The following is a 16,621-nucleotide window of genomic DNA, read 5'->3' as shown; positions in this document are numbered from 1 at the left end:
AAATCCATGGGATGTACTACTGTACTGTTTTTTTATTCTAGTTTGTTTTGCTAGCTTTAGTTATAATAATAATTTCTTCTGTTTTCTACATGAATATAATCACATTATAACCATATAAAATGAAATGGGAGTTAAATGCTGCAATTTGTAAATGGCAAAATATGACTCCTAACGTTGTTGAAGTGGGACTCATAAAATGTCCCTGGGACTCATCTAAAAGACCATCCCTGCATCCTGGGACTCATTACATTGAAAACCTATTTACATCACTGCACATTTGATAAATCCTTATCCTGATGTTTATTTCTTAGGCTAAGCCCTCAGAGGATCAGAGAGTGGGTCTCAAGCATCCCGGGCTGATGTTGAAATACTCAACTTTCAAGAACTTGGCTAGCTTGGCTGCGTTGCGAGATGACCTTGAGACTGCTATGGAGTTTTACTTGGAGGTAAATTAATCAAAACTAAAGTCAGGAACAATGTATGTTGGAAATGCAATGCCCCAACCAGTCATGCAATGTCCATTGTATCATTTTCTTTTCTCCTTCCTTTAAATTTTTTCTCCAGGCTGTCATGCTGGATTCCACTGATGTGAACATGTGGTATAAGATTGGTCAGGTGGCAGTGAAATTGGTGCGTGTCCCTCTGGCTCGACATGCTTTTGAGGAGGGTCTGCACTGTAACCCAGACCACTGGCCCTGCCTGGATGACCTCATTACTATTCTGTACACGCTTAGCGACTACAGCTGTAAGTCATATACCTCCCTCATTGTGTTGATAACCCTTTGAATAACGGTCTAGATTGGCATTATCTTATTGCCAAATCACAATTTATAAAAAAGATTATGACCAGCCTGGTTGTTAATAATTCTCCATATAGACTTGATCTTTTGTAAGTGTGTGTATTACAAGTGACTGTACCCTTCTCACATTTATATATTGTTTAAAGTTCAGACTGGTTTAGCCACGGAGAGAAGCATGTATCATTTATGTATTCTGTTACTTTCTAGGCTGTTTGTATTTCATCGCCAAAGCCTTGGAGAAAGACCACTGTTACACTAAAGGCCTGGTGTTGAAGGAGAAAATCTTTGACGAGCAGCCGTGTCTGAAGAGAGACACCATGCACATGTTCATGAAGTGGTGAGGCCCACATGTTCCTAAACTAGTGGCAGGATAGCATACCGCTTAATAGACATTCAGGCCCTCATTTATCAATTGAGTGTAAAATCTGCCCCAAATTCGAGCGTCGGTTTTGTAGTACACCCACGTCGCCACGGCATTTATAAAGTGATCGCAAACAGCCAATTTGCTAATTTACCCAGTCAATCATTTGATCCACGCTACGCGCCTGCTGTGTGTTGTTAGTTGTACTCTTGTAACCTATATTAAATTATTAAAGTCTTTATTCATTTAATATACAACAAGATATATTAGTGAACGAAAACCTGAACCTGTGAACCATGAATTAAATAACAAATAGGCGTAATTCATCTTTTAGAATTGTGGCTCTAGTGGTGTACATTAACATATCTGAATCTCTCTGCTGCTGTAGTCTTGAGCCTCTGTGGTTTTGTTTGCAGTGACATGTCTGTTCACTATGTGGATGTGGACGAAGAGGTGAGCAAATCCATTGTACAGGAAGCATCAGACTTAAGGAAGCGCAGACAGGCTCTGTCTAACCGTGAGCCTAAACCTGACCTGATCCTTGTTCAGCCCATACGCTGCTTCTCGTGAGTGATAGCCTGATTTTTCTCTTTTTACTTAAGCATGTAATATTACAGATTATACTTCCACTGACAATAGATATACATAAATATAATATAATATAGATATAAACAGAATATGCATAATATAGGTCAATGTTAAAATTCTATTGTCTAACTTCACAAAAATGTGTGTATGAATTGTATCATTCTATTGTGAGGAGGATGTGTGTTCTCTCTTTGCTGGAAAATCCCTGTCACAGCATGTTTTACGTTTGAAGTTGCCCTTTAATAACAATTCTTTGGTTGCATTTGTTGATCTCCAGGTGGAAACATGTGGGAGAGTGCTTTCTTGCAATGTACAGACATCAGACTACATGTGAGCCTCCACACCCAAGTCTGGGTCGCAGGATTGACCTGTCGGAATACCGCGAGTCAAACTGCCTCCAGAACCTGCCCCAGCCCAGTAGCCCGGCCAGCACAGTCCAGACCACTGTGCCTAGCAGCAGCCCCAGCTCGTCCCTGCCCCCAATAGCCATACCTGAAGCCCCTGCCTTGCCACAACCCACCACGCTGGCTCAGGCCATCCCCAGTCAGACCACTGTGGAGGTCACCACAGATCCACCTCTTGTTGGTCAGTGCAAATACATTGCTATTGATTTGATGTAATTATTATGCAGTATGAGTTATTGATGATTAGATTTCAAATGCATACGGCACCTTTGCAGCTATGGATACCTCCCTGACTGACAAGGGAAAGAAAGCCCCCAAGAGGAAACGCGTGGTGGAAGACAGCGGGGAGACGGCCAAACGGCGGTCGGCCCGTGTCCGAAATACAAAGTGCAAGAAGGAAGAGAAGATTGATTTTCAAGAGCTGCTTTTCAAATATCTGCCTTCCAGGTAAATCTCGACAAACCTAACAAAAACGCACCTAGCATGCATGCAGACACTGATGTAATTCTAACAACCACAGTTGTTTTCTTCTTCTTCTTTTTTTAGGCTACGGAAGTTTGATCCTGAAGACGATGACGAGAGCCTCAGTAATCTGGAGGCCCAGTGTGATGTCAAGGATGACGCGCAACATCTCCATGGAGGTTGTTTGCCCATGGACTCAGTTAAATACATGGAAACTGGTATGTGGTACAGGGCTCTCAATGGGCCTGATATTAAAACCTGAACAGACTGGAGTGAGTTGAAGGCTCAATAATAACGTATAATAATGTGCCCGGTCTGACCCATAACCAAAACCATTACTCTTCAGAAAATGGAATAAAGAACCCATGTTCCAGACAGTGGATTTAATGTAGTAGTTCTTTTTTTGTATTCACAAGTAAGCTTAAGTAAGTTTAAGTGGTTAAATATGGCATGTAAATCCTCCTGATGCTGTATTAACAATGGTCCACTATTGTTTGTTGTCTCTGATAAACATCCCCAAAACAGCAACTGTGCCATGGTCCTGTTGTGGGCACACCTTTCCAGAATTCTTATAAAATAGATAAAATGGCAGATCAGCAAACTTGTGTGTTGTGAGCTTGTAAATCAGCAATTTTAGCTACTTTTGCATGTTGTAGGTACTTTTGCATATTGTGAGCTTGTAGATCAGCAATTGACTCACTCGACGGAGACAATAGGCATTCATTGGGAAACTGTTGAAATATAGAAAGTTTTCTGCACTTACAGGGACAACATTCTTCTCACATGTCACCTATTTATCAGGTTAACAAACTATGCCATCCACCTATCTGTAGAAAAACTGGATGTCCACAACTTCCTGCTGAATAACATGACTAATGGTGGCATCCTGGAGCTCATGATGCGCTACCTGAAGGCGGTTGGTCAGAAGTTTATGGAGGAGTGGTCCCGGGGGCTGGCCGCTGTGGTACTGGATGTCTATCAGACATGGAGGAAGCACAGTGGTGGACTTCCCAATCCTCTGCTCAGAGACTGCAGCAACCAACACATAGGGGTAAATGAAATCTGTTAATGTTAAAGTTCAACTTCAAAGATAAATTTGTCACACAAACGGTTGTACTTGCTCAATACAATAACTAGATATTTCTTGTGCAGGAAATGTTGGAGATGAGCTTAGCATGCATGGAGCTACAATTGGAGCAATGGTCGCATAGCAAAGGGAAGACTGGTATGTACCAATTGACAAACTGATTATTGTCATTGTCTATCCTCAATAATGGTATGAAACCTTTTGATATTCCGTGTTCATAGTGTCTCCAAGAATGAACAGTCAGGGCAGCGATGCAGCTGACACAGAGTTCCCTGGACAGCACTTTGAGGGTGACCTGCTGCTGCTGGCCTTAGGTTCTACCCAGAGGGACATCTTTGAGGATGGCTGGCTAGACGTGATGGTGCGTGTCTACTGGCTCAAGGCAAGGTTCTTGGCTCTTCAGGTAAGACCTTTATGCTGCCTTTGCCTCAATTGTCGTTACTGTATGTGGGATTTTCTATGCTTGACATAAACCATTAACTCAAGTCTTCTTTCTGGTGCATCCGTATCTTTCTCAGGGGGATATGGAGCTGGCCCTAGAGAGCTATGACGTGTGCACAGGCCTGCTGCAGAGCAAACCAAAGACCTCTGATGAGAAATATTACACCATCAACCTGCCCAATCTACGAGTAGATGCAGCAATTTCAGTGGAGGAGGTTGGTGCCAGTAGCCGTTTGATTTCAATGTGAATTTGAGATATTGTCGAGTGTACTTGCGGCAAACCAAATGTGGTGAAGCCATGGCAACCCTTCTGTTTTGTTGCTGGTTCAGTGAAAATCTATTCTCTCCCATTGACAGATTGATAAGCGACTTAAGTCCCTTGAGCGTTGTCAGTCTCTGGAGGAAATACAGCGCCTCTTTGAGTCTGGGGATTTTGAATCTGTTGTGCGTCTACTACAGCCCACCCTCAATTATGGCGGCAGAAGCAAACCTCTTGAATTTGTCAGCGCAGCACCTGAAAGGCCTGCTCAGTTAATGCTGTTGCAGGTAAGATATTCTACAAGTTTGACACAGTGACATATATGTCTTTGGCAACACCAAGTCTGCATAATGAATCATGTACTGAATAGTCTACACACCATACCACCTTTAATAAGCATAAGATATTGGCATGTTGTCATACATACATATACTGATATATGTATGACAGCGCTGCTAATTTGAAATTAAACTGCCCGCTCAGTTGACAGACACAGTTTGTTGTCCTCCGTTCACATGTGTGTGTGTGTGGCCTTAGAACTCCCTGTTGAAGCAGAAGGATTATCAGCAGTGTATGGAGTGCACCGAGGTGGCCCTGAACGAAACCCTGCAGCAGCTCAACTCCGTTCCGACCAGCTCCCCGTGTGCCAAAGAGGAGTGGGTCAGCACCGTCACACAGCTACTGACTGGCATTGAGGTCTGCTTCGCCGAGGACCCACAGCTTCTGGCCAACGTTCCTCGCTCCTCCAGCTTGGCCCGTCTGGCCAACAACCTCATCCAGGTGAGATTGAGAAGTGTTAAACTCGGGGGCTGTTCTTTATTGGCAGAGTTAATAAACTGTATGTTCATGTTGTAGAATACATGAGTATCCCAAATCACAGCCATGACTCAAATATTCTCACAAGATTACGAAAAAACTAAACAATATACAATAACATCAATCAGCAAACAAAAAGTATAGAAAATGACCTAAGTGCAGGTTGGCCATGGATGCCACACCTGGGTCAGAGTTAAGAGCAATGTTATTTTAAGTGTGATTTAGCCTGTTTAGTTAGTTAGTTTTATTTTATCATCTTCACCAGTAGTAAGTGCCTAACTTGCATACAAAAAACTATTATAGTTACAATGAGTAATCAATCTAAACAAAATTATCTCCAGATTGAAATACCGGTACATAAACCAAAGACAAAAACAATCCCCCATGCACCTATCTTTCAATACCTGTGTCATTATCGATCCACCTGGATCCATACAAGCTATACACTACTACTTAACATTTTTTTTATATTTAGACATTATAATTATTATAATAATACTTATTGTTAGAATTAATACCATTATCGTCATTTTCATCATGTTATATTAAAACCCATTTTGGGCGGGAACCCCTTTTGGTGTTAGCATTATGTTATGCTTTAGCTATTGAAAAATAGCAGATCTACAAGCTCATAGTGCTCCACCGAGTGGTGAGCGTGCCACAGAGTGGGCGCACTACGAGCTTGTAGGTCTGCTATTTTTGTAAAAATCGAAGAACGACACATAGAAACATAGCTTTTTGTCAGGACGTAGAAGACATTTTTAGAATCTGATCTCAGGTCAAAATGGGTTAACATCATCCACATCACCACAACCATTACCACTAATATAAATCATCATCACCACCATACAACCCTCACTGCTTACATAAAACTGTGAAATTAAGGTAGCTCGGGGAGTGACCGGAGCATTGTGTGATTGCTACACATGTTCTCTAAACGTGATGTGTCGTCGTCTCCAGCTCATTGACCTCAGCATGACGATACCTGACGACCCTAAGGAGCCGTGTTTCTCCTCTGTCCTGCCATGGATCATCCTGCATCGTGTCATCAAACACGAGGAGGCTGCTTTTGACTGCATGCTTCGACAGCACATCTCTGTAGGGGATGAAGGAGGTATGGTGGTTGGTTGGTCGCAAACTGGAACTTGTATAGAAGGAATGACCCACTGTTTGTTTACTGCTAAAGACTACCATCTAGTGGTGACATAAGTTTATGTCATTATTTAATAGCAATAGCTCATTGCAATTCTTGAAATATTGGTGTTGCAAAGCCTGCATTTGACGGACTTATCATTGACTGATTAAGTCATACCCAGTGGTACACATACAAATGGCCACCGCACTGCCCTTTGGTTAGGAGACTCCTCTGCTTGTCTTGCCTGTAATTTGTCTGTTTACATGCATCTCTTGCATTTTATATTATCTGATCTACAGCTATTTCCACATATTTCATTTTTTTATACACCTAACTCTTTGGGATATTAAATGAACTGGGCATTGTTGTGACCTTTTCTCCTCAGATGGCACTGACACTCCCATGCTGCCTTCCTCTCTGATGTTGCTGAATACAGCCCATGAGTACCTGGGCCGGCGCTCCTGGTGCTGCAACTCAGATGGCACGCTCCTCAAGTTCTATGTGAGTGTTATCGTAACACGTCACCTCAGACAGTCGTTTTTATTTGAGCCATTGTTGCGTTATACACAAAAGGCGTTTTGGTACTGAGGTAAGTTCCACATCAAACAGCCCGGAGCAGTTTGTATTTGTATTGTCACATTTGTGGAAGTACTGCAAGTAAATTGTGCTTTAAACAATAATGTTGTTTTGAGAATATTGTAATTTTAAAGTACCAAACCTTGAGAATGTATTTAAAGTGATCCTGGAATATTACGTTTCAGGTCAAACATTATGCTAACTCTTCAACATTATGCTATGACTTCCAACCTTTTGACTATCTCTTACTTTCTACAGCAAATAACATTATTAAGCCAGTAGAGACAATAGAATAGAACGTTGCTCACAAACAGTATATGAAAATTGTTGATAATTAATTATGACACACTACAGCATTTGAAAATCCTTCAACCATTATGCCTTTGTTTAAATCCTTTGGGCTCAGCATTTAAACTTGTTTCACAACGACTACATGAAATATGTTTGATGCAGATCGGTGTTCTGGAAAAAGATTTTGCAGCCGCAGCCGCCGCCAGCAACAAAGACTCCCATCCGTTTAAAGAGGAGCTAGAGATGGCCTTGGAGCAATGCTTCTACTGCCTGTATGGCTACCCCAGTAAAAAGAGCAAGCCTCGTTACCTCGAGGACCACGCTGCGCCACAGGTCACACACACACACACACACACACACACACACACACACACAGACCCTGTATACACGAGGACGGCTCGGCCGTGGTTAAAACTTTCCTTTGTCCATATTGCGGTTATGTTAATTATATCCTCGTCTGGACATAGCACCAGTCATGCCTTGCTGCTTGTGTCATGTGAGTTACAGTGTGTGTTCTATGAAGTCACTATGACCTGTAGTGCACATATCTGGACACTACCGGTAGTTGGTTATCGACCCCACATTTGAATGTAGATAAACCTTGATGACTGGCGTTGTAAGTCACAGTAGATGCATGATGAACCGATTATGTTAGCTGACTTAATTAGCCAAATTTAATTAACTGGTTGGTCATCTACGCCATACGAGTTTGAGAATGTCTCACAACAAGTCAGTACACGGATGAGCAAATGGCTTTACTTCCAGGGGGCTTGAAATTTTAAATGCATCAGACATGAATTGACACCGGTTTTGCACTCTGCGACATTCAGAAAATCTATTTTCAGATTGGGATAACAATTTAATCTAATCAGGACTAAGAAGAGAGATATCATACAGCATACAGGATAAACATTTGAAATCGGAAGTGATTGAAACGAGGGAGAAAAAAGAAGAGCAGACAGAATTGGAAGACTATAAAACTGAAGCTACAGTAATACATGGATTCTTTCTCCTGACCCACTTTATTCGAATGCTGGAGATTACCTTTACTGAACAAACACTATCAGAAACAGATCTTTAACTTTATAACAATAAGTTGAGGCCCAAACGTGCAGTGAAAGCGTAACGTGACACGGTGCTCTGGCACCGTTAACCTGGCCTCCATTTTTGGATATTACTCCTCCAGATTCTGTCCATAAATCCCGCAAATCGTTACACAGTATCTCTATAGTCATGTGTTCAAGACGGATCTGTCCGATATTTCATATTCCATCCTAATTGGCTAATATTGGCTTGCAAAGTTTGCACGATTAGCCCGTTTCGAACAGAAAGCCTCAGGAATATATCCCACCCTTTTCACATTGGCCTGTTATAGCGACACCAATGGGTGGATTTTCGCAAAACAATTGTTTGGAACAAAATGCCAAGGCGTAAGAAGAAACCCTTTTCACATTGGCCTAATATTGCGCCACGCCACACACACACACACACACACACACACACACACACACACAAATATGAATGTGCACCCCTGCTTATATGAGACAATTTCAAATTTAACTTCTATGACATAATGAAGTGACATTATTCCGGTACAGTGTGTCAGCCCTTCGGTCGCCCGTCGCCTTAAGGCGTCTTACTGGTAGCAATACATTTTATTTAACCAATGAATATCAATTAGAGCTTTTTTTTTATAATTCTTTAAGTAGCATACATGATGCTATCGTTTGGCACTGCACTCATAATCACCACAGCAGCACATTACTGCCATGCCATGTGACTTAAACATTACAGCCCGCGTATTATTTAGTATTAACTCTCATTAAACATTACAGCCTGTAGTATTTAGTATTAACTCTCATTAAACATTACAGCCTGTAGTATTTAGTATTAACTCTCATTAAACATTACAGCCTGTAGTATTTAGTATTAACTCTCATTAAACATTACAGCCCGTAGTATTTAGTATTAACTCTCATTAAACATTACAGCCTGCGTAGTATTTAGTATTAACTCTCATTAAACATTACAGCCCGCGTAGTATTTAGTATTAACTCTCATTAAACATTACAGCCCGTAGTATTTAGTATTAACTCTCATTAAACATTACAGCCTGCGTAGTATTTAGTATTAACTCTCATTAAACATTACAGCCCGCGTAGTATTTAGTATTAACTCTCATGTCTGAACTGCAGGTGGAGCTCCTGTGGAGCAATGCTTTCAACATGTTGCAGTATTTTAAGCCGAAGACGCTGCCCGAGTTTGACAGTTACAAGACCAGTACGGTGTCTGCTGACCTGGCCAACCTTCTGAGGAGGTTCTCTGGCATGGCGCCCCCCAGCGACACACCTACTCTCTCTATGGATGACGTGGCAGCGTACATCGAGGGCATGACGGCAAAGGTCAGCAATGCATGTTATCCCTATCTTGATGCATTTATACGTTTTCCTCACAACACTCACATTGCTGTGTTATGAGCTTGTAGATTGGCTATTTTCACCAAGTGATGGCTGGCCACACGTCCTGCCATGAAACCACGAACCAGGAAATCACATGATCGCTAAAAACAGCTCCCATCCGCTCCCATCCACTCCCATTTAGGGTATTTTTTCACATGTGTTTAGCTGCGTTCCTCTTTTTGGTACGCTATTATTGGATTTTAATTTGTGAATTCCCAGCAAATGTCACTGTAATTATTATGTAAATATTATATGAGTGAGTACTTAAAGGACAAACTGGCTGGCACTGGGTGAATTAAATATTTACTCGGGCAGTGAAATAATATATCGCTAGTCCATGCCTGGGGATGGGCAGTCTTGGGACTTCCAAATCCCATAGACAATGACAAAGATGATACAATTTGGGAAAAGTTACAAATCTGGCACTCGCCAATCTGTCATTGGCATATGTCAATGCCCATGTGTAATTTAAGTGGTCAATCCAATGTCTGTTGTATTTTCTTTAAGACTCCATGTCTTCCTGAGGGTGGCGCCACAGCTCCTCCAATCATTAATGAGATCTACTACCTCCTGGCCGACTACCACTTCAAGAACAAGGAGCAGTCCAAAGCCATCAAGTTCTACATGCACGATATATGTGTGTGTCCCAACAGGTTGGTATCATCAGTGATGGTCTCTATACCACTTAAAAAAGTTAGAATTATGAGCAAAAAAACAAACAGTATCTGCCTATTTTCTGGTGTTTTACAATTCTGCGTGCTTCAGAATTTGTCTTGGTGGTGGCACATTAAGTTTTATGTGTATGGCATCCTTCAGACTTATTCTGAACTCAAAGGTGCTTTACATAAAAACAAACGGCACACAAACAAGTTGCTTTAGAACCACCCTTTTGTTTTATATCGCTATAATTATTCCAAATTGATCTTTAGTCTGCGTATTACTCTCTGGTGATAGGTGTGAGTAAAAATGGGAGCAAGAAAGCAACGTAAGCATAATGGATGATACAAAGCTCAGTTTGTGCACTTATACAAACTATCATTGAAAGTTCCAACGGAGTTTCATAGTCATTCATAGTATTTTAAAAGTTACATTATTTATTTTCAGTCTGAATATTTACAGAATAACAATACTTACAGAATCACAGTATCGAATCAGTGCGTAGGAGCTGATCGTATCGGGAGAGCCCTGATGATTCCCGTCCCTAGTATACTACCAACTCCGTTTGAATGTGCATATGTGCACGGCATCCACAGAACATTCTGTTTTTGTCCACTGACATACGATACACGATCGTATGTCACTAGAATTTCGCCCCCCTTCGGGGGGCTCAATCCTAGTGTCGTTGCAGCGCAATATGGGAAGAAGGAAATTGCGGGAATTGACTCCAATTCATGTTTCAGCTGTGGTTTTAAACTCAGTAGTGTGCCCTGCACACAGCGCACACTCGCAATTGCAGCTGGAGGGCGACGCGACACACACACACACACACACACACACACACACACAGCGATGTGTGGATAAATCACTGAGATTTGGGAAATGTGTTCAGAAGTACAACGATTAAGCACGCACAGGCAAATGTCAGAAGCATCTGTTTCGGTTTCCAAACAGGAAGTTGTAAATGTGCTTATTAGACGGAGGCAGCGTGATGCTGGCATCTATTGTGATGCCAGCATCACCACATTTCACATAGAAATATAAGCACCCATTTACTCGCTTAGCGGAGACTGTGGGGTGGTAGAGGACATCTCCCCGGACGCGTGGGTATGTCCAGATAGTTGCCTCGCGGAGGCCTCTTTGTCCAGTGTCCATTCTGGGTCTGGAAACGGCACTTTTTTGAGTGTTGACCCCAATAGAAGGTCTGCTGCTCTGAATTTTACACCTCTCCCGCTTAGCGGAGACTGTGGGGTGGTAGAGGACATGTCCCCGGACGCGTGGGTATGTCCAGATAGTTGCCTCGCGGAGCCGTCTTTTGTCCAGTGTCCAGTCTGGGTCCGGAAACGGTAATTTCTTTTGCATTGACCCCAGTAGAAGCTCTGCTGCTCTGAATTGTACACCTCTCTCGCTTAGCGGAGACTGTGGGGTGGTAGAGGACATCTCCCCGGACGCGTGGGTATGTCCAGATAGTTGCCTCGCGGAGGCCTCTTTGTCCAGTGTCCATTCTGGGTGTGGAAACGGCACTTTTTTGAGTGTTGACCCCAATAGAAGGTCTGCTGCTCTGAATTTTACACCTCTCCCGCTTAGTGGAGACTGTGGGGTGGTAGAGGACATCTCCCCGGACGCGTGGGTATGTCCAGATAGTTGCCTCGCGGAGGCCTCTTTGTCCAGTGTCCATTCTGGGTCCGGAAACGGTACATTTTTTTGCATTGACCCCAGTAGAAGCTCTGCTGCTGTGAATTTTACACCTCTCCCGCTTAGCGGAGACTGTGGGGTGGTAGAGGACATCTTCCCAAACGCGTGGGTATGTCCAGATAGTTGCCTGGCGGAGCCGTCTTTTGTCCAGTGTCCACTTTATAAAGTCCATGCACTCCAGTGAATAGCATTTATCCATTTAGATAACTTTTTTATGTTATTTAATTACTTATTTTTACACAGAAACATAATGTGTGTCTTTACAATAACTGTAATGTAATAATAATACTAATAATGTAATGTAAAAATTATTTAATTAACGAATTAAATAACCTTATTTTATTCTGAAAGCAACCGGATGTCTTAAATCTGCTAGCTCTCAGACCGGAAGTTCTAAATTTGCTCATGAGACGGAGCCTTAGACGGAGCCAACTCGCAGGCAGTGCGAGAGGCTGGTTACAGGAATCTATAGGTCACCCGTGACACACACGGCTTCCACATTTAGCTTGATACTGGGTGAAAGTGTCCTTCCAAAAATTATTATTTCGCTCGAAATTCTTATTCACAATGACATCGAGTTGAGGTGTTTGTGTTTTAGGGTAATTGTTGCATAAGCGCTATTTCGCACTATTTCTCCCTCCCCTCCCCTGTGTCTGAAGCAGCTAGCATGGAAGCTATATGGATTATGGAAGCTTTCCCTCCGATTGCACCCAACCATGCCGTTATCCACGCGTCCATCCGATTGCTTTTAATGTAAATGTCCCATCCACTGAGCAAAAGCGATATAAGCGCCTTATTCATTCATTCGATTCATTTGGGTGTGGGGCTGTGCAGTGCTGTGGGCAGCCTTTCTGACGGAGGCTCGGAGCTGCTGCTGCTGACGCTGTTCGAGTCGCATGGAGCAGTATAGAGTAGGCGTGGCGCAGCATTAGAAGGGCGCAGCAAATGCACGACATTGAGGGGTAGAAACCATCCCGGTCGCGTGGTTCATCTAACGCGTGTGTCACTGTGAAGGACTGGCCCCATTAAGTGAACGTAGTTGGCGTGTGTGTGTGTGTGTGTGTGTGTGTGTGTGTGTGTGTGTGCAGGCGTGTGTAGTCGGCGGTGGGCTGGCAGGCGGAATTAGCAAAAGCTATACGTGTAACGTAAATATTTCGGCACAATCCAAGTAGTGACAATGAACAATGTTGATTTAACTAAGGGATTCGCTGAGTGTTTTATTTTGTAAATGCAGGGATTTAGAAGGGATAAGCACTAATTTCTCCCCTTCCTTCTTTCTGTTATCCTGCGAGGGCCCTAAAAAGCAAGATGGCTGATTGTGAGACTGAAAAGGAGTGTGGGGGCGGGGCTGGTGGGCGTATGAGAACACAGAGCAGTGTTGCCAGGTTTGCGAATTGTAAGCGAGTTGTAGTGTGTGTAAGTAGCCTGGTTAAAAGGCCTTGTTTCTGCCCGTGTTGGGGCAACAGCATAATGTCCACAGTTTCTGTCCACCGCTTTTGGCACGTGACCAACTTAAGCCTTGTTAAATTAGATGCATGTGTATTCGTTCAGGTTTGACTCCTGGGCTGGCATGGCACTGGCCAGGGCCAGTCGCATCCAGGAGAAGCTGAACTCCAACGAGCTGAAGAGCGACGGGCCCATCTGGAAGCACTCCCAAGCAGTGCTCATCTGCTTCAAAAGGGCCCTGGAGATAGACAGCTCCAACCTGTCTCTGTGGATCGAATATGGCACCATGTGCTATGCCCTGCACTCCTTCGCCTCGCGGCAGCTCAAGCAGTGGCGGAGCGAGCTTCCCCTGGACGTGGTTAAACAGGTAACCTGACGACGTGCACTTCATGCCAGGGTGCAGTTTTGCACTGTCCACTGTCGGGGCCCAGTGAGCACGTTTCCCTCCCTAGTGTGCTAAATGCCATGTCTTGTCACTTGTGGTCATGCCACTTGAGAATTCACTGTTCAGTTAATGTATATCTGTTCCCTTGAGGTACATCAGTCTTGATAGTCCCTCTTCCTCTATTTGAGCTTTTAGCGGCTGATAGTGTGATTGCTCGTCAAATCGAAAGCTCTACTTCAGTATCGCCAAATATTACAATACAAACTTCCAATAAATCTGTATATATAAATATGTGCAAGAAATAAATGAAACGATGAGCATTTCCCCAAATTGTGTGTGGCTATCTGCATATGCCTGCGCCTAAACTACGGTACGTGTACTGTTCCAGATGGAGGAAAGGAGAGACTCCATGCTGGAGACCGCCTCTCAATGTTTCCAGGGGGCTTCTCGTTGTGAGGGTGACAACGATGAAGAAGAGTGGCTAATCAACTACATGCTGGGAAAGATAGCAGAGAAACGCAAGCAGCCTCCACGGGAATACCTAGAACTCTACAAAAAGGTGATGTGATGTTTTCTACCATAGAACAATGTATGGAGAGGTCTGTTCAGTGGAGGGCAGTGAGCCCACAGGAATAAGAAGGGTTTGTGGAGGTCGGCAGAGTGGAGGAGGTGGAAATGAGGAGGAGGAGGAGGGGGCCATTGGGAACACTGTGAACTCACCATGTCAGCTCATGAAGCTCTGCTACAGTATTTATTCCCTCCATTTCATCTCTTTTCCATGTGTTGTCTCTAGTCCCCTTAGGTCTGAAGTAAACGTGTGTGTGCATTGCTTACCACAATTCTTCTATCATTTCTAATCGAGTCAAGTATCATTGTTTTATTTAATTTAGAATGCCTGCCTGCTGTGGTTGAAAATATTCACCCTAGTAATATAAAATGCGAAAATGGTTTAGCGTATATTTATTCCCCAAGTCGGTGAGACTAATGAGGTGTAAAGGATAATGGTGTTCTCAATTTTAATGCAGAATAATCATGATTACCTCTTCAAACCTTTTTGTCCTTTGTTTAATCTTGTGGATCCCTGAGGGACATTCGGAGAAAGGTGTAATGAGATATTGGTCTCTGTACAGGCTGCACACTATTTGCATGAGGAGGCAGCCAGGTACCCACGGAAAATCCACTACCACAATCCTCCTGATTTGGCGATGGAGGCCTTAGAGGTAAGCTACTGTACCGTCCATGTATATTGTGGTTCAACAGTGTGAGTGGGTGCATGTTCACACGTTTTTTTTATTTTTATTAATACGTGGTGCCAAAGTTTGTGTTATTGCCATTGAGAATGCATTGGGCGTTTAAGTTAAATAACTCAGAAACTATAAAACATTTCAAAGTAAAAAGTTCCAGCATGTGTCTCCACAGTCAGCTGAATTATAAAATCACACCTGTGTGAACCGAGTGGTGCAACTCCCCTCTCTCCCCCCTCCTCTCTCTCTCTCTCTCTGCTCCGTCAGATTAGCTTTATTATGGATATCAATCCTGTTTCTGTGCTGCGTGCGCAGCCTCTAAATCACCCCCACAGACCGTGGCAGTCAGAAGTTGGATTTGCGTCCAGCAGGTGGCAGCCATGTCACATACTTCTCTCGTTCCAATTTCACGCATGCGCACACCACTTGTGCTCATACACCTACATCACAAACAAACAAACAAACAAACCGGTACACAGACATTGCTGGATGTAGGAGTGGTTGCACCACTCAAAAAGTGTGAATGGAGTTTCTAGGTGAAAGTGATTTTTTGAAAGTTTTGTCTGGGCTCACAAAGTGTTAAAACTCATGTAGGTATACTTACTTTATACTGTTTTTTTTCCCCCTCCACAGCAGTTGACCAGCAAAGATTCCCTGAAGGTATAATAAACTAAGTGGAATATACTGTAAACCTCTAACTAATCCTTGTCTCCATCACCTCTCCAGTTGTATTTCCGTATGAGTGCCACCATCCTGAAGCTCCTGGAAGCCAATGAACCCGACCTGGACCATGAGCTCTTTTTCACCCAGCTGGTGGAGGCGGCCTGTGGGCCGTTTGCCAGAGGGGAGGAGAAGAGCATGCCGAGCATGCCCAGGTCGCATGAAAAGTGAGATGAGAAAACATTTATACCCCTGCCCAAGAAGAAACGAGATTCCTTAACTGTTGTTGAAGCCTCCATACTGACCCTTTCTCTCTCCACCTTTTCATTCCAGGGAGAAGCCCCTTTCTGCGTTGGACGAAGACTCCCTGGGTTCGTCCGTTTGCACGGCTGCCATCATGGGTGCCTCCCTCCCACACAGCGCCGCACCAGGTCTGACATCCCCTCCTTACATCTCCACACCGGTCGACCACGATTACGCCAAACGTAAAACACTCCGGCGGCAACAGTGGCAGCAGCAGCATGAGGAGCAGCAGGCCGATGGTACAGTCCCAGTCCTAGACACTAGTCTCTGGGGATGGGCCCTTTGTTTGCCCCCTTTTTGCACTGGGACAGGAAGCCCATCATAGGGAGTGCTCAGAAGGCTAATCACAATGCTAATCGCTTTGGTTTCAGTAATAATGATAATCCCCTGTCTGCACACTGGGTGATTGGGATGCGGTAAAATGGGCAATATGGCTATTGATTATTTGTTGCTTTGCTGCACTTGAAAATAACGGAAGTATTAATGTAAACACTACATGGGTGTGAAGAGGTTTGGTAGACAGCATCTGTGTCTGCGTGCGTGCGTGCGTGC

General features: G+C 43.6%; 1 protein-coding gene across 2 annotated transcripts in view; it reads left to right on the top strand.

Annotated features, from left to right (window-relative positions):
- cabin1 (calcineurin binding protein 1) overlaps positions 1 to 16,621 on the top strand; it is a 75,228-nt gene that overhangs the window by 1,765 nt on the left and 56,842 nt on the right. Inside the window, exons 5-27 of one of the 2 annotated variants that reach the window (XM_080766556.1) lie at positions 312 to 446; positions 565 to 745; positions 1,008 to 1,137; positions 1,578 to 1,727; positions 2,027 to 2,334; positions 2,429 to 2,600; positions 2,700 to 2,833; positions 3,449 to 3,666; positions 3,768 to 3,840; positions 3,924 to 4,105; positions 4,221 to 4,358; positions 4,501 to 4,689; positions 4,940 to 5,182; positions 6,179 to 6,332; positions 6,739 to 6,854; positions 7,383 to 7,553; positions 9,416 to 9,622; positions 10,187 to 10,332; positions 13,583 to 13,844; positions 14,251 to 14,421; positions 14,993 to 15,082; positions 15,833 to 15,993; positions 16,100 to 16,197. In XM_080766556.1, coding sequence (XP_080622682.1) covers positions 312 to 446; positions 565 to 745; positions 1,008 to 1,137; positions 1,578 to 1,727; positions 2,027 to 2,334; positions 2,429 to 2,600; positions 2,700 to 2,833; positions 3,449 to 3,666; positions 3,768 to 3,840; positions 3,924 to 4,105; positions 4,221 to 4,358; positions 4,501 to 4,689; positions 4,940 to 5,182; positions 6,179 to 6,332; positions 6,739 to 6,854; positions 7,383 to 7,553; positions 9,416 to 9,622; positions 10,187 to 10,332; positions 13,583 to 13,844; positions 14,251 to 14,421; positions 14,993 to 15,082; positions 15,833 to 15,993; positions 16,100 to 16,197 — 3,829 coding nt within the window. Of the gene's footprint in view, positions 1 to 311; positions 447 to 564; positions 746 to 1,007; positions 1,138 to 1,577; positions 1,728 to 2,026; positions 2,335 to 2,428; positions 2,601 to 2,699; positions 2,834 to 3,448; positions 3,667 to 3,767; positions 3,841 to 3,923; positions 4,106 to 4,220; positions 4,359 to 4,500; positions 4,690 to 4,939; positions 5,183 to 6,178; positions 6,333 to 6,738; positions 6,855 to 7,382; positions 7,554 to 9,415; positions 9,623 to 10,186; positions 10,333 to 13,582; positions 13,845 to 14,250; positions 14,422 to 14,992; positions 15,083 to 15,832; positions 15,994 to 16,099; positions 16,309 to 16,621 lie in introns of both variants that reach the window. The other variant, XM_080766555.1, reaches the window with a different exon arrangement.

This window comes from Protomyctophum bolini, assembly GCF_963924005.1.
Source record: "Protomyctophum bolini genome assembly, chromosome: 6".
In the NCBI taxonomy this organism is placed as follows: domain Eukaryota; kingdom Metazoa; phylum Chordata; class Actinopteri; order Myctophiformes; family Myctophidae; genus Protomyctophum; species Protomyctophum bolini.
The sequence above is the reverse complement of the archived record's forward strand: the minus strand, read 5'-3'. Positions and strand labels throughout refer to the sequence as shown.